The sequence below is a fragment of the Cydia pomonella genome, chromosome 3 (genome assembly GCF_033807575.1).
Source record: "Cydia pomonella isolate Wapato2018A chromosome 3, ilCydPomo1, whole genome shotgun sequence".
Classification (NCBI taxonomy): domain Eukaryota; kingdom Metazoa; phylum Arthropoda; class Insecta; order Lepidoptera; family Tortricidae; genus Cydia; species Cydia pomonella.
The window spans coordinates 18,124,973-18,151,722 of NC_084705.1; the positions used below are offsets into that span (position 1 = coordinate 18,124,973).

General features: G+C 37.7%; 1 protein-coding gene and 2 long non-coding RNA genes across 6 annotated transcripts in view; 1 reads left to right on the plus strand and 2 right to left on the minus strand.

Moving 5' to 3' along the window:
• The window catches only part of LOC133516185 (protein MTSS 1), a 293,191-nt gene extending 274,933 nt beyond the window's left edge, over positions 1–18,258 (minus strand). Inside the window, exon 1 of one of the 4 annotated variants that reach the window (XM_061848970.1) lies at positions 17,405–18,258. In XM_061848970.1, the coding sequence (XP_061704954.1) occupies positions 17,405–17,476 (72 nt within the window). In that variant the 5' untranslated portion in view covers positions 17,477–18,258. The remainder of the gene's footprint in view (positions 1–17,404) is intronic. The other 3 variants (XM_061848971.1, XM_061848972.1, XM_061848973.1) reach the window with 3 other exon arrangements.
• On the plus strand, positions 7,118–8,253 carry LOC133516202 (uncharacterized). Its single transcript, XR_009799188.1, has 2 exons — positions 7,118–7,444; positions 8,012–8,253. It is a non-coding gene; the product is annotated as an uncharacterized LOC133516202 (long non-coding RNA).
• Positions 8,249–9,871, minus strand: LOC133516203 (uncharacterized). The gene is made up of 2 exons (XR_009799189.1): positions 9,363–9,871; positions 8,249–9,266 (listed from the first exon to the last, which is right to left on the minus strand). It is a non-coding gene; the product is annotated as an uncharacterized LOC133516203 (long non-coding RNA).
• Positions 18,259–26,750: the final 8,492 nt, after the last annotated feature.

Below are 26,750 nucleotides of genomic sequence, written 5' to 3' on the forward strand. Positions count from 1 at the left end.
CTCGAGTAGTTGAATGAGACAACTCGCCTTTATTATTTAGTATTTCGACATACTGCTTGCGGTTAGTGAGGAACGACTCAAACCACTGACACGCCTGAATAGATACGCCATAATATGACATTTTTGCCAGCAGTAGTTTTGGATTAAGACAGTCAAAAGCACGCGAGAAGTCTAGCAAAACGAGAAGAGACCCCTTGCCCCTGTCTGATGCCGCGATGATGTCATCTGTCACGTTAGCCAAGGCAGTTGCTGTTCCGTGCCTACCGCGAAACCCGGATTGTATGGTTGGTAGTACATTATTATTTTCTAAGTACATGGACAGTTGCTGACTGACAGCTCTTTCGATGATCTTAGAAAGCACAGGGAGGATGCTGATCGGGCGCAAATCTTTGTATTCCTCAGTTTTGCTGGACTTAGGTATTGGTTTTACCTTGGCGAGTTTCCAAGCATCGGGAAAGGTCCTAGATTTGATAGAGGTATTAATGATGTGGGTTATTACAGGCAAGGTGACATCTAGCGTATGTCGGATCATTTCTATGTTAATATTATCGTGTCCACTTGCCGTTGTCTTAATTGAGTTAATTATTTTACGAACGTCGCTATCTGAACAACACTTAATGTCAAACTCGTTATTATTGAGCTTCTGTCCTTCAAAAAATTTTTGCATTTCCTTGTCTGTATTGGGATTCCCCGGCAGTGTCAAGAAGAAGTCGTTTATTTCATCCGGTTTACATAAATGGTCAGGTATAATGGGTCTATCTCTGTCTCCTATACTCGATGAGTTTTTAAGGTGTTTCCACATTTGTTTTGGCTGTGATTTATTCTTGTTAACGTAGAAGGCAAAGTAAGCCGCTTTTTCACGTTCTAATGCCCCAGTAGTGTAGTTACGAAGATCCTTGTAATACTTGCGATGTGACTCATTGTTTGTTCTTTGCGCTCTTTTTAAGGCAGCATCACGAAGGTCCATCATGGTCCTAATATTTTCTGTGATCCATGGGTGCGAACTACCATTTATTCGCGATCGACGTATGGGTGCATGCTTGTCGAATAGGTTAGATAAAAGGAAGTTAAAACAACTTACTTTACCTTCCAAATCGTTTACGTCTTGTATTTGGCTCCAAGGTATTTGTCTAAGATCTTCCCTGAAACTTTCTATATCCATATTGTCTAGAGATCTCCTGTAGATATATTGTGGTACTGGTTTAGGTTTGACAATGAGTAGTTCTGCTATTATCATAGCATGATCGCTTAGTTCAGGGTTATGATGCACATTTATTTTTTTACAGATAGCAGGACTGTCTGTTATAAAAAGGTCTAATGTGGAAGAACAATCTTTTGTAATTCTAGTCGGTTCATTTATAATTTGTTCCAAACTTCTCTGTGATAGAAATGTAAATAGTTTTTTTGTATTAGGTCTGTCTCGAAATTGTATATCAACATTAAAGTCAGTCAATAGGAATACGCCTTTGTATGATGAAAATACGTCTAAAGATTCATTAAGAGAGTCTATAGCACTGTCAACGGGCACTGATTCAGGCCTATATGCGGTGCCGATCGCGAAGCGCCCGACGCCGCATATCCGCAGCTCTAGCCACATTTGCTCCAAAGAGGAAGGAGGATGCTGTTTAATTAGTACACGGAGGTTCTTACGCACATAAAAACCTACCTACCCTTTTAGTACTTTGGAGGACAATTTCTCCCAATAGGTTGAGTTTGGGCAGCTAAAAAAAAATACGTGTCCGTTATTTTAGACTACTCTATAACATATATCAAAATGAATCAAATCGGAGTTGGACAGTTGGGTACCCTTCCTTGTAAGTGCCAGTTGCACCATCCGCACTAGACGACTGATCAACGTCACCGGGCGCGCCGCGGCGGTTTTACTATGACACTTAGCGAAATAATAAAATTTAGCGAACGCTTTAACGGTGACAGACAGTTTGGTGCAACCGGCCCTAAGTTAGTTATTAGGCTACTCTCAATAGGGGGCACGAATTTGAAGCAGTTGTAATACAGGTAAATCTAATCCAAGAATAGAGAAACTGCTGTCTTTGTTTATTCTCAATCGGGCACAACTTCCTTCAGAGATTCAGATTATACTTTTATTCATCTCAGACGATTAATAGATTTAAAATTGTACATTAACAACCTGAGTTTTGAGAGGATAGGGCATTGTATAGCTTGTTGAGGTCTCAGAGGATTTCGGAGAATTAATTATTGTAGTCATAATAAATAATAAATTTATTTTCCATGCAAAGAATGTACATACCACACATACCATTACTTTAGCCATTCTTATTGAATACATCGGGAATATCTTTCCGGTATACAATTTTTTTATGTATTTCACATCGTGTAACAATCGCTGATCAGGTCCAGTCCATGCTAAGCGCATACACTACTTTTTTATGACCACTTTCACATACCTACACAAATTACATTTTTAATTATACATTATGGGATATTTGGTAAGATAATATCTAAATTATTAACAATAACCGTAAAACTTCTTGAGTATCATATGTATATATAGTAAATTGTTATCCAAGGGATGAAAGGCACTTATTGCAGTCGAAGTAGTTTGTACTGAAATTATGTCCTTCACCCGAGTTAAACACTCTACTTTTCATTTTAAATAAGAGGAAAGTAAAATACATGTGTAGGTATTTAAAAAACATGACTTATAAACTTGTATAGTATTTCTCTAGTATCGTTATTTATGGAATTGGGAGTTAAATATCAGAATGAAACTTGTACAACAAATCCATTTAAAACCAAATCTTAATTACTTATTGTGCAAAAACAGAAAAAAAACATACGTGGAAAGTATAACGCCCTAAAGCAGAAACCTTATCACTTTCTGCACGCTTTATATATAAACAATAACCCCATTTCAGAGCATGAGAAATAAAAAAAATATTGATTATATATATCGTTGTCTAAGTACCCTCAATACAAGCCTTATTGAGCTTACTGTGGGACTTAGTCAATTTGTGTAATAATGTCCTATAATATTTATTTATTTATTTATTTATTGAGGCATTATACAGGGCGGCCAAAAAATATGTGCATTCTCGTTGCCAGGGAGGTTTTGGGCTTATTCTGAGCAACTTTTACTATGGGACTAACCCCGAAATCGCGAAAAAAAATTCTGGCTGTTTCATACATTTTAGCTGGTCCAATAGGAGGGTAAATATATATTATATTAATATGCTATTATTTCCTTTAAAACCGGCTCCGCGGCAGGACTAAATGGCCTCAGCCCTTAACATTTAAAGGACTTGACATCCCTGTCCTTAGGAGAAGCAGGTGAGCACCTTATTAGTAACATTACGAAATTAATAAATGTCATGTTCGCAGGTAATGTTCACCCAGACATTTTGCCCATTTTATACGGGGCAAACTTAATTGCCTTGACTAAAAAGGATGGAGGGGTGGGGCCGATTGCTGTTGGTGCAACACTTCGCCGATTGGCTTCCAAATGGAACCAACTCAATTAGGCTTTGGAATCAAAGGAGGCTGCGAAGCCGCCGTACATGCCCTCCGGACCTTCCTTAGCAACGGCCAGTGCGAAGTGTTGCTCAAAATTGATGTCAAAAATGCATTTAATTCTTTGGACAGAGATACCTTGTTAGCAGAAGTAAAATCTAACATTCCAGAATTGTATAACTATCTCCTCCACTGTTACGCGGATCCAACTAAATTAATGTATCGGACAAACGAATTGTCTTCAGAAGTCGGCTGCCAACAAGGAGATCCTCTGGGGCCTGCAATTTTCAGTTTGGCAATACAATCTATAATCAAAAATTTGACACCTAAATTTAACGTTTGGTACCTGGATGACGGGACCCTAGGAGGTGACTCAAATACTGTATTAGCCAATCTTTCCGTAATAATTGATAAATTTAAATCCATCGGCCTAGAATTAAATTTCGACAAATGTGAACTATTTATTCAAAATTCTCATATTAACCTTGATAACTTGAAACAAAAATTCAACCAACTTGCACCTAACATTAAGTTACTCGACAAAAGTAACCTTTGCCTCCCCTATATTCGATTTTTTTTTTGCAAATTTTGTTCAAAATTCTGTTTCCAAATTCGAAAATCATTCTCACCGGTTGCTAGAAATTAGCCCTCATTATACATTAAGTATTATAAAATTCTGCCTATTTGTCCCTAAATTAACTTATGTGCTTCGCTGCTGTCCCCTTTGGAAAAATCAAAATATTCTGTTATAGAAAGACTGTTTAATTAAAAGTAATCTAGAATCCGTTCTCAATATCCAGCTAAACGAGCAGTCTTGGACCCAAGGATCCCTTCCCATCCGGCATGGTGGGCAATCCCCAAAACGTCCAGTGTGGCTTTACCAGCATTTTTGTCGACAACCCATAGCTCATCCAGTCTCATAGGAAAAATCCTACGAACAAACTGTGAGGCTACGGGCTTGGCTGATGCCAAAAATGCTTGGACAGTTGCTTGCCCCGGTCAAAATTTTCCGGAACACCCGAAATCTCAAAGGAGCTGGAACGACATTGCATGTAAATTTACCGTATCTTCTTTACTAAATGAATCCAACACCGAGGGACGAGCCAGACTCCTTGCTGCAGGAACACGGGAAGCTGGATACTGGCTCCATGCGCACCCCTCCCCAAATTTAGGCACGTTTCTAAATCCCGACACACTTCGTATTGCAGTTTGCCTTCGTCTCGGGATCCCGGTCTGCGCCCCCCATCGCTGCCCCTGCGGAAGTGAAGTTGCCCAACTAGGGTACCACGGACTTTCCTGCCAACGAAGCGCTGGCCGCTTTTCAAGACATGCTGCCCTCAATGACATCATCCGCCGGTCTCTAGCCTCAGTTAATGTGCCGGCTCTTTTAGAGCCGACCGGCATATCCAGAACTGACGGCAAGAGACCGGACGGGATGTCCCTGATTCCGTGGAGTATGGGACGGGTGCTGGTGTGGGATGCAACGTGTGTAGACACACTAGCCCCGTCACATCTCCACCGAAATTCCCTGAGGGCAGCGACAGCGGCAGAGGCGGCGGAGAACGCCAAGGTAGGAAAATACAGGGGTATCGGCGCCGAGTACAATTTTATTCCATTCAGTGTCGAGACCCTTGGTCCGTGGGGCCCTGGCGCTCTGAGTCTCTTCAAAGATCTGTCTAAGAGACTCAGAGACGCCACAGGAGATCAAAGAGCTGGCGGCTTCCTCACTCAACGCATCATTCTAACGATCCAGCGAGGAAATGCTGCCAGCGTCTTCGGTACTATGCCGCAGGGGCCATTTTTAGATTTATTTTAGTTTTATTTTGATTTAATTTAGTCATATTTTAGTTTTAGTTTACATTATTAATTGTAATAATTACTTTTAAAAATTCATTTTATATTACTTATGTAATAATTATACTATTTCATAATTGAAAAAAAAATAACAAAAAAAACTGCTTTTCTTCTCCAGGCTTCCAGCCATTTCTTTTAAAACCGATTGAAAGTGATGAAACGTCAAACTTAACCAGCTTTGTAAATGTTGTTTATATTTATTTTACAGTACACATGGCGCTACTTTATAGCACTAGTGCGAAAATTAGCATATTACATTACTGTGTCGAACATTTAAAGGGCCATATGTACTGTAAAACGTTGTACGATACATGTGCGAATAGGTAATTCGCAACTCGTGTCGTTTTAAAACACTCTCTTCGGTCGTGTTTTAATTTATCGCCACTCGTTTCGAATTTCCTATTTTTCGCACTTGTATCATAATGTACTAGTACATATTGTGGTGTACGTCTTATTATTGGTAAAAAAATGTAAATATAATAAACACCCCTATAATAATGGATGTCTGTTATAGGGGTGTTTATTATTTATTTATTTTTTCTTCAATCAATGATCCTGATCTACATGTAATATTTATATTCTACTCTCTGCCTTGTAGTAATCGCTTGATGTAGTTATCCCTGGGTTGTTAAAATCAAATTGATCTTAATTACCAGAGAAATTATGTATGATTTACAACGGGTCGCGTAATAAACCCAAAGCTGGGAAAATCTTAGGGTTGTTACTCAACGATCTAAAACCATTGTACCAAAACAGATGCTGCAAAATGAGTCTGGTTATTCCCACTAGTTACCACCAAGTTGTTACCACTGGTAACTACTGGGAAAAAAAATCTGGTAACTACTGGGAAAAATGTTTCCAGTAGTTACCACTGGTAAAAGGTGGGATTTTTTTCCCCAGTAGTTACCACCAAAAGTTTGGTTAGCGTTCAATAGTAATAAGAACAGTATAAATAGAGAGTGCTTTAATCAATAATTAATTAAAAGGCCATTTAATTATTTGTTTAATTATAAGTCGATTAGTGTTTCAGTAAACTGCCTTAATAAATTAATTTATAATTAAATAATTTTAATTAAAAAAAAATTCCAGTAGTTACCAGTGGTAAAAGGTGGGATAAAAATTCCCAGTAGTTACCACTGGTAACAACTTGGTGGTAACTAGTGGGAATAACCCAATGAGTCTGTTAAAGCGATTATTTAAGACGCATGGGGGTTTTCAATGTGCGCGTCAGAGGTAGTTCACACTTAGCGAGAATAAGTAAACTAATTACTTTGTGACAGCAGGTGGCCAATATGACAGGGGAACCCTTCAGTGGTCTAGGTCCTCAAGCAGGGTGTTTTTATCATTGCGACTTCATAGGCGATTTTCGTACAATACTGCAATTTTTTGCCGTAGCATTGGCAAGAAACATTTAAAAATAAGTAAATTAGTAATAAAAAAATAACTATTTAAGTGTTAGCTTATAAATATAAGCGAAATCAATAGCCTAGCCTTTTCTTGATATTGATTGAATGAATATAATTATGCATTTTTGACATTTCGTTTAGTTTTTATTTGAAATACAAACCTCAACATTTTAAAAATATACATGCCATATCAGTGTTTAGTGTGCAACAACCCTGATCCCGTGTATATTATTATTAGCTAGCACGTGTACAGTTTCCCGTTAGCACAAAACGCATAAAACTATGTTTAACCTACTTCAACCCAGATATTGATATACAATATCTATATTTAATCTTATACCTTTAAACGAGCAGTTCTTGTATATATATAGTCTGTCAAGCAAAGTCTGTCAGTAGCAATGTAAAGCAAACTGAAGTATGGCAACACTCACAGAGCAGTATTGCGCTAAGAAAAGCAGCAATGTACATCGAACCGAAACATTTTTTTTCCGCTGAGCGCGCTCTTCGTACGTCAACTAAAACTGCCGCTCGCGGTTTATTGAAGCATTTGGAAATTGTTATTATTATGAGAGGGACAATTTAAACTGGAGTAAAAACGATGTCAATCAATATGATAAACGAGATCAAAAAATACCTATTTGCAAACGGACTATGCTGGAGAAAATAATGTTTGAATCAAGTCATTGCTTCCGCAGGTAGCTGGATTTTAATATATTATCAGATTTCTCGGTTGGAATTCAATATTAAAGATATATCACGATAAAATGCAATACAAATGCTCCTTTATGCAACCTTCAAAAGCTAATTAGACATATTTAGGTAGGTACAATCGAAAAATATATCAATAGATTGAATTAAAATAAAGGTTTGTATGCTTAGTAAAAGGTGGACGCAAAAGGCGAGCGCTCGCATTCTTAACCTTTGGTATGCTTAGGAGCAGATCTGCTACATATATATTCAACTTAAACATGAAGATGTCATAGCTAAATAAATGTAAAGGTTAAGGCATTTGCACTTGAGTACTTTTTACCAAACGAGCTGTTAGTAGGTACCTATACTACTGAATTTAACTAGAATAAAACAATCCATTGTTTTATATAGGTAAATATTAAAACCTAGGTAAGTAACCCCTGAGCCATCACTGGCAGCGGTAGCCCTGGTAGGGTATCACTGTAACTATTCTTGTCACAATTGCAGGGCTTATTAAATATCAAATATCTGGACTATTTACATCATTTTGATATGGTTTTATTCTGTTTTAGCTAACTTAGAAGACAAATAGGGAGCAAAGAGAACATGAGCACCACGGTAGAAAGCTGTTTTTAACATCAGTTCAGAAACTGAAGAAGCCCAAAGAAAATAATTATGCCACTTGTTAATTGTAAATTAGTGTATTTCTCTTGAACAATGTCACATTCACATACCAGTGTAATTTTGAAATGGTTTTACAATATATTTATATAAATATACAGATTAAAAATAAATAAAACACAACTGCAGATATTTTGGTGTTCATTTAATTTCAAGGCAATTAAGATACGGGTCACTTTAGCTTACTTACACTTAATTCAGGCCATTCATTGAAAAAATATCATTAAGTTACCAATGTTACTGGTCCACTCCAAGCATCAGAATACTTTGTACCTAGTCACTTATTGCATCTTAAGCATAAAACAGATCTGTTTGAAAATTTGTAATTTCAAGTTTAAAGTTTCCATTCCAAGTTTCAAAATGTATTCTTATAGTAGTAGTTACACATAAAACTTAGTCTAGAGCAATTTGCCTAATTTATAGTACAGAGATATTCCAATATCTCTGAGACCACTCTTACATGCTAGCTTGGTAAGGTTTTGCTCACACTACTGTTTTTATACAGGTATATGTATTGGCTAGATCATATTTTATATGTAGATATTTAAAAAAGTCATTTAGATATCAGGAGAATGCTGTTAAGAAATTTTATTAACTTTCACATTAGTCTATTCAAGACTTGTCAGGAACTGACACAATTTCAGGTACTCAAAATATTAATCAAAGATACCTTGACAATGGAAACTTAACAACTTCCACTCATGTGAGTAATATGGAGTTATATTGTTTCTGGATAAAAGAAGGTATGATTTAAATGTTAAAATATTTTTCTAAAATTATGCACACTGAATAAATTATTTTAATTTATTGAACAAACAGGTAAAGCGACTTAAAACTTCTTTTAAATAGGTACATACCAACTTCAGAAAGTATAAACTAGGATTTTCCATAGGTATACATGTGCAATAGCTGAGTGCATGAAACAAATCAGCCTAAATAATATATTTTCGTGATGATTAACAAACGGACAACTTTTACAATAATAATCTAAACTATTGTCCCAATTTTTTTAGTTTTTTTAATTAACAAGTTTATTTTTCGTCTTGTTTGCGTTGTACATGTACACGTATGTACGTAAACCGCCGTAGGTAAGTTTTGTATGAAGAGAAACTTTTACGAACGCCTTATATTGGGCGAGTTTTAATCCTGCAACAAACATATGGAAGTATTAGGTTGATGTTGCGAAAGAAAGTAGGTATAATCAAGGTTCTTAAACGTCTGAAGATTGTTTAAAAAAGTTACCTTTGAAAATATTTGAGGACTTCGTCTGTTGATATTGGGAACAATCAATCAGTTGCGGTTTCGAGGGCACAATTCGTGGTCTTATTGGATATATTTAGGCATACGTTTTATCTTTATTTAAGCCTTTTAACCCTGAAACAGAAAAAACTGCACATTATCTTAAAAATTCTCCGGGATCTTGAAGTAATTATCATAACCTCAAAATTTTCTAATGGTTAAGATCAACGAGCATGATTTTACTTACATTGTAGGCATCTTGACTTTGCTTATGGTCATGCACAATATTATTTAATATATTGATATTTATTTTAATGCTGGGAGCAGAAATTTCTCTTGAATTAGCACCGATTCGGAATGTAAACAAACAAGATGGACGATCCACATTCTACAGATAAAACACAGATTACACGCGATTTTGGAATTATTCGAACACAGTGTTGCTAGCCCGCGATTTTTCAAATTTGCCGCGTTTTTCTACTGACAAGATTTGCTTGACCAACTATATATATATATTTCTGTGATCTCGGAAACGGCTCTAACGATTTCGCTGAAATTTGGTATATGGGGGTTTTGAGGGTATACAATCGATCTAGATTAGTCTTATGTTTGGGAAAACGCGTGTTTTCGAGTTTTCATGCGTTTTTCTTGCGACGCAGAATATGGTCGCTAATTTCGTGTTGCCGGCCACTGTCCGTCTGGTCCAACGGGTTAAGACGCGGACGGCTAGAAACGAGTGTTACGGGTTCGAATCTCGCCCGGTGATTACTTTTGTTTTTTTTTATATGTTCAAGTTTATATATAATTATTTAATTTTTATTGTTTTAGGCAAGTTTAATTTAGTAAAAATAATAATTAAGATTATCATTTATCACCTATACACCACCATATTACAATAAATCGGTCGCCCAGGTACTATGATTTAAGTAAGCTATCTTCAAGTTGAAGACTTCATCAGCTAAGAGCGCTTTTCCGATAACATCCTACAAGGATAGGAACCCTGCTTGGCTAGTTAATCTAGAATTTTATCCGTTATCGATATCAGGCTTTGTCAAGGGAGTAGGCAAAATAACTAATAGGAGTAAAGCGGGCGGTTGTTTTATGCGATAAACGCAGCGTTAAACGGGATGCGTTTGCCGCACTCCCATTTTACATCAGATAATATATTGACAAGTCAATCAACTTTCAACTTCAGTCAACTTTTTACGGTAGAAGAACTGAGTTGCGAGACTTGTTTTTTTTTACAAGTTATGTTTTTGATGGCATCTCATTTCATTTTGTAGATAGTCCTACGTTTTATCCTTTCCTGTACCTTCTACTTCTTAAATTCCATTATATTATACATATACAGGTACACTGATACATTCACTGCAAATATAACTTAGTAATCCTATACATTTATATGGGATTGTTTATGCAGTTGGTGTATCTAGAAAACTGGTCCGAAATTAAAATATTTGAGTTTTTCCTTGATTTATACACTAAACACTAATTGTATTCTAAATTTCAAGCTTCTATGTCTGCTAGAATTGCCTTAGAGTTTTGATGATCGGTCAGTCAGTGAGTGACAAAATTAAGAAACTTTGATGAAAAATTAGTATTTATTTCACCATTTCCACCTCCAGAGGACCTACCGCGAAACACAAAAATCTAAATTTCGTTATTTGCCTCTCTATCAATGTTGCCGATTGGAGCGATAGAGGCAGATAACCAAATTTCGATTTTCGTATTTCGCGGCAGGCCCGCAGTATTAGAGGTTCTATGATATTATAAAATTTATAAGAATAGTCTGCTTTTCCTTTTAATTCATTAAATATACTTTTATATCCCTGCTCAATGTATTTATCTCTGTTTGGCCTTATGGTTGACTGGTAGGGAACTATTGCCTGAATGCCATTTGGCATTAAGTCCTCCACTTGCAATAAAGTTTAAATAAAATAAATAAATAATATTTTGTTGCTTATTATCCTACGAGAGATGTCCTAATGTTTTTTCTATATTATCGCGAAGGGATTTGACCCTTCATAAAAACCTCAAACTAACATAGTACCAGCACCTGAATTAGCAGCACGATCCTGAAAACTTAATACGACCTTTAACCTAAGCTTATGGGTCACCTTGAACTAACCCTTAGACATGTTTAATCCCACTTGATGCATGCGGGCAAACCTGAACTTTATGTATTTTAGAATAGTGTTCAATTTCAATTGCTGCAGCGTTTAAATGAGTACAGTGATAAATTACCGTCATCTGCTTGTTCTTAAACCGGAGCAATTTACGTGAAAGATAAAGACGGCGATATTAGCCACTTGATTCCAAAACCTTTTATAAAAATTATCATCTTCGTCATATTCCTAGTGTAGTCCCGGATTTTAGTCACGCCAACTGCAACGGCAACTAATTCCAAGATTTGGCGCTGGCACTAGTTTCTACGAAAACGACTGCCATCTGAGTATCTAACCCAGAGGAGAAACTAGGTTTTATTGGGATTAGTCCTGTTCCCGAGGCCTCCTTATATTATTTTTTGATACTTACTAACCAGCAGGGCCGGATCTGGGGTAGAGCGAGTGGAGCGGCTGCTCTAGGCGCCAAATGGTAGGAGGGCGCTAAAATGGCAAATGGGGAAAAACCTAGAAATTTTTTTTACGTGCCGCAGGCGCGTAAATACGCCCGAAATGGAGGTGCCGGAGTGATTTCAGTTATAAAAAATCAAGCAAGCGGAACCGACTTGCAAGAGATAAGAAGTAGGATACGACAATGGTTAGTTGTGTCAAAGATGAACTGGAAAGTTGCACCACAACGTCACCATGTAAGTACAATTGTACAACATGCATATGTTGTGTGCTGTTGCTGGGAGCGCTGGGGCGCCAAGAAGGGAAGATTCTAGCCCTCGATAAACCACATTGTCCTCGTTGCGAGGCCGAAAACTGAGCTGCAGGCAGATAAAGTTAGGTTAGGAGACGACCCAAAGGCTAAGGGTGCCGTTCAATTTTAATACAAACTTTTAGCATAATTTCATTTAACTACTATTAAACTCATAATAAAAATTATGTATAAAAACAAAACATATAAAGTTGTTAGTCATACTAATTTAATGACAGAATGCTCTATAATCATAAAAACATTCTTCATAACAATCCTTAGGAATAATTTTACTTGTTATAACATACATTTCGTATAATAATTAAAATATAGTACTAAATTTTGACGAATGGTGACATAGTGTTTTATGATATAAATAAATATTATAAGACATTATTACACAAATTGACTAAGTCCCACAGTAAGCTCAATAAGGCTTGTGTTGAGGGTACTTAGACAACGATATATATAATATATAAATATTTATAAATACATAAATACATAGAAAACACCCATGAGTCAGGAACAAATATCCATGCTCATCACACGAATACATGCCCTTACCAGGATTTGAACCCGGGACCATCAGCTTCGTAGGCAGGGTCACTACCCACTAGGCCAAACCGGTCGTCAAACTATACTTGGTGTCAATCAAACTATAAAATTATACAACAATCTACCTTTTCAACTTCAAAGCTGGTCGCCGTTAGGTACGATGACGAGCGAAGCGAGGAGGAGTGTTAGGTAGAACTGCGACCATATGGGCAGAACCATATGTCTCGGAAATTGTATTTTTGCTTGTTCATTTTCACTAGGCGTTTATATGAAGTTTATCTGAATCCCTTAGGAACCACAGAGGTTCCAACTCACACTGGCCGCTGCTTTGCGGTAAAATGATATATGTCGACAGACGTAAAGTACGGATGTAGGTCAGTTTGACGCTTAGAAAAATCGATTATGTTCCATGCAAATATAATGTTTAAGTTTTTTTTTATTATTTAGTAATTCAGTGTGGTTAAACTTTCAGCAAACTCAATCAAATAAATAAAGTTTATGAACGATTTGCCGTGGTTTGATTGTGAAACCACACCTTCAATATTATGCTGTTGGTTTTCATGAATAAAAAACGTTCTGAGTATAAAATAGTATACATATTTTTTTAATTTTATGACGTATTAAAAAAAACTACTTACTAGATCTCGTTCAAACCAATTTTCGGTGGAAGTTTGCATGGCAATGTATATCATATATATTTTTTTGATTTTTCATTCTGTTATTTTAGAAGTTACAGGGGGGGGGGGGACACATTATACCACTTTGGAAGTGTCTCTCGCGCAAACTATTCAGTTTAGAAAAAAATGATATTACAAACCTGAATATCATTTTTAAAGACCTATCCATAGATACCCCACACGTATGGGTTTGATGAAAAAAGATTTTTTGAGTTTCAGTTCTAAGTATGGGGAACCCCCAAAATTTATTGTTTTTTTTTCTATTTTTGTGTAAAAATCTTAATGCGGTTCATAGAATACATCTACTTACCAAGTTTGAACAGTATAGCTCTTGTAGTTTCGGAAAAACGTGGCTGTGACATAATCGGACAGACAGACGGACATGACGAATCTATAAGGGTTCCGTTTTTAAGGGTGCCATTTGGCTACGGAACCCTAAAAAAGATAATCAAAAAGCTCGTAGAAGGTTCCATACTATTCTTTGAGGATATTATCTTAGGAGCTACTAACACATACAGGCTGCTCCAAAGTAAAAATGGTAATTTGTTAATTTCTTCGAAACCGCTACACCGGTTGTTATGATACTTTGTACACTGGTTCTAAATACCCTAATGCATATGTACATTTCGGCTTTGTCCAATGGCTAGGGACACACTGTATACCACTTTTCCATATAATCAAACAACGATTAAGCAAATACGCACCTATGACGGAAATATGTAGTAGGACAAAAATCACAAATTATTCGTAATATAACCCTAAAAATCTGCGAGGATATTACGGTTTGTTTTGCGATATTTGAAATAAATTGTTTTTTTGTTCCTACTCCATACATTTTTTTCGAATAAAAATCATTTAATGCTAAACTGCCCCAAATTCAAAAGTTACTATAACAGTGCTGATGGGCGAAAACAATTTCATTAAAAAAAAATGAAAATAACAACTTTGGTTTCTGGTGCGCCATGCTCTTGGCGTGTTTTTATTTTTTTTATAAGAGTGTAATTTGGGTAAAAAAGTTTAAACAAGGGCGCCAAAACTCAATCTCGCTCTACCTTGATCAAGTGCTCGGGCCGGCGCTACTAACCAGATGGTAACATCAGGTTTTACAGAGATTGAGAACCTTAAAAATATTAGTGTTTAATTATCTCTAAACAAGTTAAGATATCAGGAATTAAAGAACAAGTTATACAACCTACTTAGATAGCTATTAATTAAAACCTCTAATTGTTCGTAGTGCACTTAATTACATAAAATGTTTATTTAGCGCAACCGGTGCTTGTAACTTAGTTGTAACAGCAAACACAGAACCGATGTTGATGGAATAATGATACATCATATGACGGATTTATTACATATTTTAAACTAAAGGCGTATATCATGCAATATTAATTACACATTGAACACAACCTACCTATAACTGTGTTGTAACTGTAAAAAATCTGTTCCACGACACATTACAGTATATTACCTACATTATTTTATTTGCAACAAAGATCTTGCAGTGCAGGATTAATTAAATTGCACGCACATTAGACAATAAAAATAAGAAGTCCTTATGAGTCACTCATTAGATTCGTAGGGCTTGATCTACACGTTCAGTACCTACAGATCAAACAAAGGCCAATGATAGAGCTAATGATTTGATCCCCATGTAGGTATGTTCAGTGAAACTCAAAAATCAGTCGGCAAATCAAATTTTCAACAAAAAAGGCGGCAAAAAAAAAAAAGTAGTAGCAATGGTATTGGTAATCTACCCTAGTATTTTTGAATTTCGCGTTTTTTTATGCGACTTCATAAAAGGAGGAGGATTACTTGGACACTATTAGATCGATTTCGAAATGTTTTCTTTTGCATGAATGCGTACGCGTTCTACACGTAACGCTTTGCACACTAGAGTTGTCACACAAAACTGTCAAGATGATAATCAAGACCAAGTGCGGGTAGTTTGAAAAGCTCACACATCTATAATGCTGATGTTGATGCCGTTAGCTAGTCTTTCTTTCAGACCACGAGAGTCGTCTTCGAGCAACGTCGTAGTTAACTTTCAAAGCTATTACGAATATTACGATTACGATCCCTAATACAAATGAGTTCGTCTGGTAGGAAAAAAAATATTAACTTAACTTCAACTTCAAAATTCAGGAGGATTTAGATGGTTAGGACATATGATATGAAGAGAGGAAAATGGGGACTACGTTTGTATGGAGAAGGGTCCGTCCCCATTCCTCTTAATTAGAAATATTATTTTATGATATTTAAGTTTAAAAAAAATTGTTTATCTCAAATAGACGATCTGTTTTGCCTCACATATGCACTAGACGTAATTTTTTGATTGCGAAAGTTTAATGTTAATGACATAATTATATTAAAGTAAATAACATTTTTACACTTTGTACAATGCAACATTAAACTGGTTTTAATGAATTTGTATGTAATATATTATTCGAGTAATCATCAAAGTCAACCAGGGTTTTTTTAAATACCGGTCTTTGAAATAAGTACAGTACTTTAAAGTGTGATTAGACGACCGGTATGCATTAGGGCTCGTAAGTACCGTGAATAACAAATGTTGTGTAAAATTGTGAGTTTAAGGTCTTCTGGTCATTAGCTTAAGGTCTTCTATACCTAGTTGTTCTTTTTTTCTCGAAATAAATCTGTATAGTAGCTGGTTCCTATAACCTATTACTGTCAGTTAACTATTTAGGTATCCTTCTAATGTCCTGGGGCAAACAGTCTGATCTCATGAAGTTGTGTTCTGAATATTCATTCCTTTTTTCTTGAATTGCATTAAGTAAGGTACAACATGTTTATATATTTTAAAACCTCTCAAATTGGAAAATCATTGGTTAATCATGTTTCATTTGATATAATTTATTTACCTTCTGGTGTTAAACATGTATTATTAAATATAAATAACTAATAACTCCTGCATGGAAGTTAAGAGTACAGAGTTGCCAGAGTTGCGTACCGAACAATATGCGGTATACATAGTACTTTGAGTAATTTTACTTTCTATATTGACAGACATTTCAGTTCTGTACCTACCTGTTACATCACAATTACTATTTGGCAAATAATTGCTGGACATGTGCCAAATGAATGATTGTTGGGCCAAAGTGACTACTAAAGGGACTCTAAAGGATGGCCAGAAAAGAGACAGGCCAAAAAAGATATGTCTGGACAACCTAGGACCACTTTGTAACATTAAGGAGCATAGGTACCTACAATGAACTGTGACAAGTGATGAAACAGAGGAGGCCTTGTGCAGCAGCAGGACACAAAGGAGACTAAGTATTTTAAAAAATCTAGTCTATTAGCTATGTATACATACAAATAAAGTCAACCTAATGGGTTAGTGTATTCAACAGATTGACCATTGCATCATCCTACGCATATTTTATTGTGTAAGCAACAGACTTAATGCAAATCAGTTGTAACATGAGTTGTAGAATGCACTGTTAGGAATTAATTTTAGTAATGATGAAATAATTTTACAGGATTAGGATTTATTGAATAATTTGTTGTTATTATTTAGAATAATACTTTGTAAAGTTCTATAACATATACCATCAAACATTGTAGGTGCTGTTTTGTTTCTTTTTGTTTGTAGGCATGTGATTCATTTCATTCATTTGGATGTAGCATACAAGGAAATTAGTTAAACTCTGTTCGGTTTAGAATCAAAACAACAGAGTTTATTGTTAGTTCATCTTAAGAAGTTTTTAAGTGGCTTATAAGTCACTGCACATGAGTCTTTGTTATCCAGCTGAAACTATGCCACAAATGCAGGTGAAAATAATTGATGGTTACAAGCCGTATCAAGAGCAACTGATAAACATAATTCCGTTCGATTCGAACGGTTTAGCGGGGCATGGACATCTGGGGCGACCGGTCCAGGCGAAACTAAGCGACGCACGATGTAACTAAAAACTATTGAAAACAATGACCTACCTTCATGTCCGACACAATCTGCTGGTACAGGCTCCATAGAGGCGAACAATCCTTCTCCGTGGTTCCTTCCATAGTCAAAATAACACAACAAAAACACAGAAAACACGATCAAACACAATAACGAATCACATCCAAGAAAGCGCCATTACGATCCCCCAACAACTGTTGCATTTTCATAATTATTTCACGCTGCACGTACGCTCAGCGATTACCTACATTTCACCTAAAGTTTCAAGACACAATAGATATGTTAAAAAACGATATGCTACAAATCAATATTTTTATAAACATGAATACCCTCTGTGTCTTAGCAAGAAGGAAAAATAACACTGTTTCAGTACGCGTAACACTAGAAACACGTGGAATATTCACGGTGAATTTAATTAAAGTTAATTAACAGTATATTCCTTCAAGAAAATACTGTTGTCGTATTATTTTCATACACAAATATACGATTCAAAATTAGAACAGACGCGGATCCTCGCAATGGAGCGACAAGCACATCGTCCGGAGAAGGTTTGTTAAGATTCATCAATTTTTGTGTCAGTGTTGCTAGAATTATTAGAAAAAACCGTTAAAACGTTATTATTGTATCGTTTTTATGGCCAGTTCTGTTCTACTAATATTCTACGGTTCCTTAAGCCGTTTTATATTTCATGATATAAATTGAAACCAGCCTATTTTTTATGTTAACTTAGAGAGAATCGACCAATTTAGATTTCTTAAATGTAAATATCAATAACGCATAATTTGGCGAAATATAATTATTTGGATTTAACTAGGTACCTATTAGTTTGACAAAAAATTACATACAATTACCCAAACATTCACATTTCTTTATACAAGTTGTAACAAAACAAACAACTTTGCCAGAAGAAAAAACTGCGAAATCCAAATTTTCTATGGGACGATTAAATCTGCCGCTTTTTTCTACTGGAAATGACTTTACAGACTATATACAGAATGAAACAAAAATAGTGAGGATCCGTTTAAGGGCATATTCAGTATCGTGTCCTGATTAGGAAAACGTAGAAGAAAAGAAAAATTGACATAAAAAAATATTCGGCTCTGTATGAAGGATCGGCAAATCCAACAACCTGCCTCATAGAAAAAAAAATTTGGCGTCAATAATTATTTTCATTCACTTTTTCCTAGGTTGGCGTATTTTCAGCAAAAAAATATACTTATGTATTTTAATTTAAAAAAAGGCGGCAAAGGAACTCTCTTAATTTTTTTTCTGTGAAAATATATACGTACACGTTGCTTCTGTGAAATATTCCTATTGTATTTATATTTCTTGCACCATTTTTGAGAAAAACACTATATATGACTCAGCTAGACTACATGGCTACTTGCTGCCCTTGCTGGCTTCGGATTCAATTAAACGGATTCCCAAGGCCGTTTAAAACGAATCCTCAGCTATCAAGTGGCTATTTTCAAGCCTCGACAATAATGTATTATTACGGCACAATATTCTTTTGCAGAGTACAAAATACTTTTTCAAATTATTAAGCGACACTATAAAGGTTTGGAATTTGCCAATTTAGCTACAGCAACCTAAATATGAGAAATAGTTTTAACGGATCTGTTACCAACTGCTTGTATTGTAGGCTTTGTGGCTTATATGGGAAGATACCCCCGAGAGTCGGTCAGGCCCCTCTCTCCGGCTTGCCTTGATTGGCCGGCTGGAGTGAACACTGAGCAGGGGCCGCAGGAATCTCACCTCTGATTTGCCTTTACCGACCGTCCAGAGTGGGTTGTCAGAGCTATATGCTCGCAGGGTGGAAGTGAAATATTCATAAGACGCGAGTTGGCACAGTGGCTGCTTACATCAGTCGCAACCGTGATGTTGAAGAGACCGCACGCGCTTGAGCTAGCTCTCGAGACATACGCACCCTATCCAACTCACAAGTTGTCTTGTGTTAACTTCAGTGTTTGTACAAACCAGTGGCCCCCAGTGTTGAAATACCACTTTCGTAGTGGCCGTTTGCTGGTGGATACCTAACGGTGACAACCCAAACCACGAACGGGGCACTATAGCCCAGTCCCAACATAGTGCTGTCTTGTCTCGTGCTTTCGCTGTGTTAATTTACAGGTCAACCCGCCGATACCACACACACACACACCCCACGATGTTCATCCAAAGGACGCCAACCAAGGCGGCGAAGGCCACAACGGAGGAGGATGCAGCCACAACGACGACTTCGCTAGGGGTGATAAAGCTCCCGGACACTGGCCTGCTCCTGCTCGCCGATTCAGAGCACGAACCGGAATGCAAAGGGCCAAAGCGTTTGCCGGCGCGTGGAAGCTACACGGGGTCAACGATGTCAACTAGTGACTCGGAAGAGCACATTGACATCGTAGACTCCGTGGAGAGTCCTAGCGAAGGCATAAACGCGGTGGACCAATGCGGCTCTGGGACGCCCGAGGACGGGGAGCCGGAGCAGACAGCCGTCGATGAGAGCCTAGCACGTGGCGATTTTTCGTGCCTCGACTTGTCACGTGGTGACTCATGGCCGCTCAAACTACTGGCCTAAAGATTAGCACAAAAAGAAAAAGACAGTTAAGATTTGCTTTCTATAGGGAAAAGTCAATTGAAAACAAAAATAAATACATTGCCTATTCTAAATTATTGAGGCGTTGTATTTCACACGCCCAAAAGAATGTAAATAAAAAATTTGTTTCAAACAGTAAAAACATATGCAGGGCATCTTGGAAAATCATAAAAAATGAGGCAGAATATTCTAATTTTGACCAGTATATTGATACCATTAAGTATAGTAATCTAACTATCACTGACCCAACTAATATTGCTAACACATTTAATAATTTTTATATTGAAACCTCTAACAAATTGAATTATAAAACTTTAAACACGCTTAATGGAAATAAAGTAAATAATTCAATATTTCTGAAACCTTTTTCTGAAAAAGAGGTACACGAAATCATTACCTCACTAAAAAATTCAAATACAGAGGGCTACGATGGTATGGCAACATGTATTATCAAGAAATGCTGTTCTGAACTAGTTCCTATCTTAACATATTTAATTAATTGTTCCCTAGAGGCAGGAATTTTACCTTCAAAATTAAAAAAGGCCGCTGTCATCCCCATGTACAAAAATGGAGAAAGACAGGATATTGGGAATTACCGCCCCATTACGATACTTCCTATTATTTCTAAAGTATTTGAGAAAGCAATCAATGTATTTAAGGATAAGTGAATTCTTTCCTAAATTCAACGTTATTGCACCGGAACAACATGGTTTTCAAAAATCGAAATCTACTGCACTTGCAGTTTTTAACTTAGCAAGCGAAATTTCTACTCACTGCGACGACCGCAGGCATATATACTACCGTCCTATTCTTCGATATGTCCAAGGCATTTGACTTTGTTGCACATGAGTTACTTTTGGCAAAACTAGAGTGCTACGGCATCAGAGGACAAGCATTGCAATGGCTAAGATCTTATCTGGAAAATAGACAGCAATGTGTAGAAATTAAGTGCGTAAATGGTTTACAGGAAACAGAGGTATACCAATCTGACTATAAATTCAACCATTATGGAGTTCCTCAGGGGAGTGTTTTAGGCCCACTACTATTTTTGGCCTATATTAACGATTTACCGAAAGTGACTTCCCATGAATGTATTCCGTTCGCCGACGACATCTCGATTATTGTCACAAATAATAAGATTGAATCTATATTAGATCATGAAATTAATGTAAACAACACCATAGCTGCCGTAATTAACTGGATGCAATATAATAATATGCAAGTAAATTTATCTAAGACTAATTATATGAATTTTAATAATTTAAATTGGACATTGAATATTAATTATAGTGGTCATACCTTGGAAAATGCAAATGTAATTAAATTCTTGGGCTTGATTGTTGATACGGATTTAAAATGGAATGGACATATTGAACATGTATGTAACAAAATTAATCGATTTGTTTTTGTAATGAACAGACTGCGCGCAACGGCAGATCAAAAAACAGCATTAAGTAATAGCCTATCACGGGTACGTGGAATCAGTGCTTCGGTATGGACTGATCGTGTGGGGAAACGGGGTTGATGTTCAAAGGGCTTTCATCTGCCAAAAAAAATGTATTCGTGCCATACGTGGAGTGTGCCCAATGACTTCTTGTAAACCTCTTTTCTCGGAATTAAATATTCTGCCTCTACCCTGTCTCTATGTGTTTGAAGCAAAGAATATAATACTCACTAGGAGAAGAACGCTAACTCCATACAAAAAAATGCCCCTTTCAAAAGTTCGTTTATACTAGTGGCGCTCTCTTTGTATCTCAGTACTAAAATTGACAACCGGTTTAGCCTGGCGGGTTTTGGTAGGTAGTGATCCAGTTCTAGCTAGTGGTTCTGGGTTCGAATCCCAGCGACGGAATTTCTTTTTGTATTTTTTCATTTTTTGTTTTGTTGGGGTGAGGTTTTTAAATTAGTATTTATCAAATAAAAAAATATTATGTTACATATTAATCAAAATCACAGGCATCTTTTATCCTAAGAGATAATGATATCTATATTTTAAAGTTTTTTCAATATAAAAGGTAACAATACAGTTTATTATCAAGTTATAAATATTTTTATTCCTATATATTAGGATCAAAAGAGCTTAATTCGTTCGAAAAACATACAATAGGCAGGAAAAAAGTCATTTTCTATACAAATTTATGTATCGGACGGGGCTTGTTGAACTAACTGTGACACTTTCATATAATATCTACATACCTATATGAATTTTATTCAATGAGACCACAGGTCGGTAATTTCGGTTCATTATTGATGTGGGTACCAAATAGTTAACCTATCCTGTGCGTGTGATTATCTTTTGATTTTTTTAAGGCGTTATTTATGTTTAGTTCGCCTATTTTTAGCGCATGTTTTAATTCCCAGATCACCTTCATAACAATAAATAGAAGTCATTAAAATCTTCACGATAAAAACAATTATATATATATACATATACTGTTTATTGCATTTAATATAGCTTTTTATATATCTAAAACATGATCTTTGGCACATCTGATTTTACTCCACAATTGCAATTAGTGTAACTTGTAATCATATCACATATATCAGCCCAAAAAAACTAAAAATACATGAATATATGACAGGCAAAGTTGTTATTACATCTATCCGATTGTCGGACACTTTCTGCTCCACAGCTCAGTGCAGCGGTCTTGTTGATGGTCACCGGGAAACTACAACTAGTCACAATTTGTGTGTTAAAGTGGCAAAGTGTTAATTTAAGGAATAAATAAATATAAATATATAAATAAACAATTATGTGGCGGATCCGTGCCTTTTGATTTTGAGCCTTTCCAAGGAAATGATATGATGCCCAAGGATTTTTTGCTCACGTTCACCCTCTAAAACAAAACAGTCACATTTTAAACAATACTATAACCTATGTCCCTAATTACTAACCTTGCTAATAGCTACCAGAGTTCTAAATTGCCAGCTAAAACAATGTTCGAATTTACATCTATGATGAATTTAGATTGTAATTTTGGACGCGATAGGGCGGCCGTGCGACTTGAAGAGGGTGGTAAGATTAAATTTATGTATTTGAATTTGGCAATAGTACACTTATTATATTTATAGATTAAAATATTTCTTACCTTGAAATAATTGTTGTTTCTTAGTTTAGTACAATGGATTAAACTTTAACCGAGTCTGAGCGGAGATACTGTGCGGTGGATTTTTAATTTTAAAAATTAATCAATAAATCTATTTCAAGAACATAAATCGTTATTTAATCATTTTATATGAAAACTGATAGTTTTGAAAATGAAAATAGTTTTGCGTCAATGACTTTGACAGCATTGACATTGCAGACTTTTGTCTATGTTCTAACCGGCCAGACCCAAGTACAAGGCTTTATGGAGGGTATATGTGCCTCTGACCTCCATAGATTTTATGAACATAGACAAAGACAAACTGAAATAGGTAATAATTTATATAAAATAATAATAATTTACATATGGTAGTGTGACATAAATCAAAATATTTGATAAAAATGATTTTATTTGTTCCCAAAGTTGAATAGACAAAGTCAGATAGGAGCAATGTTGCTGTAACAAAATATTTTTATATTAATAACTGGTATCTATTTCCAGGAGGTCAGACCACACATGCGCAATTATGAAGCGTCATGTCTTTCTAAGGAAGTCGACAGGCCTTGGTTTGAAGTCTCTAAATTTGTAAAACTGAATATGAACTTGTTTAAGACAGCAAAGGAGGTGTTTCCTAGAAACACTAGGAATACAAACAGGCTTGTTGTACCTAAAGAGCAAAAAACTGCTGCTTTTAAGAAAAACTGTTACTCAATGGGTGTCGCCATATACAATAAGCTACCAGACTATATAAAAGATCTGCCATATACTAATTTAAAAGAGCGCTTTTTAAATGGCTACTGGAAAAAACATTCTACTCTATTAAGGAATTTATTGCGCATAGTAATGTATAAAATTCATATTAGTAAAATTTATATTATTTATACTCTATACCATGACATTACATACTTAATTATTTTATTATCTATTGCTGGCACTGTACACTGCAAAATTGACTTATTGTTTATTCTATTTTAGTTTAATTTAAGTAATCTAGTTTAGTAATTAAGTTAATTTAAGGTAGTCTCATGTAGTACAAATTTTATGTATTATAAGGACCCATTTGCATGCTGACAAAAACGGCTAAAAAGGCTAGGACATGTAACTTTTGTAACACCTTTTATGTAAACCCTTTTTATGTGCAAATAAATGATTATGATTATGATTAAATCGCCGCCACCAAAGCCCAAAAAGGCTAACACCGCTTTCTCTTCGTCCACAGGCGCACCAGCCAGCGACAAGAGGATACTAGGCCAACCGGCCAAGCACAAGCCGCCCCAGATCCTGGTCGAGAACTTCCCGGACTGGCACCAGTACGGGCAGGCCATCTACAAGCGGCTCGGGTTCTCGGCCAGAACCGAGACCGTCGGCCCAAAAGGCGTCCGATTCTACCCCAGGTCCGGGGTAGAATACATTGGGGTCATCAAGTACCTCACGGAGCAGCGGGATCTACACCACAAGCTCGAGTTCGTCGAGCACGCGGAGAGGTCCGCCATACCAGTGAAGGCCGCTATCCGCGGCCTTCCGCCGACAACAACGGTGCAGGACGTCAAGGACGCATGCGCTGAAAAGGGGTATATCGTATCACACATATGCGGTAAGGGGTTAAGTACGGTACCTTTTTAGGTGCATAAAAATGTAAAAAATGAGCGCTGTCTCGCCAACAAACCGCATAAGCAGTTTGGCGAGTAACTTTAAAATTGATTATGTATAATTATGTGCCTTTGAAAAATAAATGAAAAAAAAAAAACACGCAAAACTTATATCCCCAGGTAGAGGACGAGGAAGCAGCGTATTCTTCGTGGAGCTCGCCAGGACGGTACGTGAGAACCCAGGCTTCCTGGACCTCCCTGACCTAGCCGGCATCAACACCAAGGTTCGTGTTGAACCTTGGAGAGATAAGCCCGGGCCACCGCAATGCCACCGGTGCCAAGGGTTCAGGCACTCATCCCACGGGCAGGGATCGGAAACCGGTATTTTTTGTATGGGAACGAAAACGGTATTTTTTCGTTCTTTGTTAATTACTTCATTTCTAATTAGGCAATCTAATAATACGAAGTCGTTATCTGAAAACACAACTGAGTCCTACATTTAGAGTATAAAATAAACCGAAATACATGGTTATATCGATGTTTTTGCAAAAAACCGGTTCCGATCCCTGCCCACGGGTGCCACAGGGCGGTCCGGTGCGTCAAGTGCGCGCTAGACCACCCCTCGAACGAGTGCACGAGACCGAAGGAGGAACCAGCCACATGCTGCAACTGCTTCGGGGACCACCCTGCCAACCACAGGCAGTGCCCCGCGTACCTCATAGAGCTGAGGAATTGGCGTGCGGGTACACGCTCCCACACCCGCCGCCCACCCACCCACCGCCAGCAGCAACGAGACCCTGACACAAGGGTCTCGGTCTCCCCAAACTTGGTAGTAGAGTCTTCCACACAACAGCAGCAGCAGAGGAAGCCGCAAGCAGAGCCCAGAACGACGCTACCCGCAGCGCCCCCCGCGCTCGACGTCACAGCGCTGCACAAGGACATAGTGACCGCGGTGCAAACCGCGGTAACTGAGTCCTTGAAACCAGCGCTGGAAGAGTTTGTACTAGCGATTAAGTCTCTGTCTAAGTCTGGCTAATACCCATACTTAGCCCACCCCTCTCAGCAATAACGAAAGATATTCGCCAGCTGCACTAATGTACGGCCTTAAAGAGAAAGATTTAAGAGTTGTATACTGGAACGCGCAGACATTAAATGGTAAAATTAATGATATCCGCACTTTTCTCCACAGACAGGACATCGACATCATGCTGATCAGCGAGACGAAGCTGAAACCGTCAATGACGCTCACAGCCAGCGGCTACATAGTGCACCGCTTCGACCAAAGAAGGCCCGACGACGGGGCCCCATACCGAGGCCTCGCAATCCTTATAAAGAGGACTATCATCCACCAACCGGTGGACATACAGCAGCCATCATCATTCTCTGCACTAGGGGTAGATATCAAACTGCAAAGACATAATCTGCGCTTGTTTGCTATCTACAGGCCCTGCGGTCACTGCCGGACGGCAGAGATGCAAGCCGACCTAAAGCAGCTACTGGTGGACTCCCCCGTGCCGATCTTCCTGGCTGGGGACTTCAACGCCGAGCATCCCGCTTGGAATCCCTCCGCGCACTCCTAACCGGGAAACACCATCTACCGGATCGTGGAGGGCCTGGATCTCGTAGCGGCCGGGCCGTACGAGCCCACCCACTACCACGACTCCGATGTTTACAACAGAGGCACCACCATCGACTTTGCGATCTCTCGCGGAGTCAATGCCCTTATGCGGCACGAGGTATTCCATGATCTCTCCTCCGACCACAGGCCGGTGCTCCTGACCATCGCAGACCAGCCGACAACGAGACTCACCAGAGGGCCTGGACGCCGCTACGACTGGACGGCTTTCTCAGAAGCCATGGTAAACACTATACACCCCGTACAGGTCCCATCTCGACCGCAGAAGAGGTCAACACAGCAGCAGCAACAATCACGGAGGACATCAAGGCGGCCTTGGCCCCGCACAAACGGTATCACCAGGCTAGGGGTCGTAGGGTTGGATAACGATCGGCAGCGAAGAGCTGGCCCACACCAGCCACACACACCGTCCCCCAAATGACGGCCAATTGACCTTGCCCGCGACAGCCGCCGCAGCCGAAAGGCGGAAGCGGCCCCTCA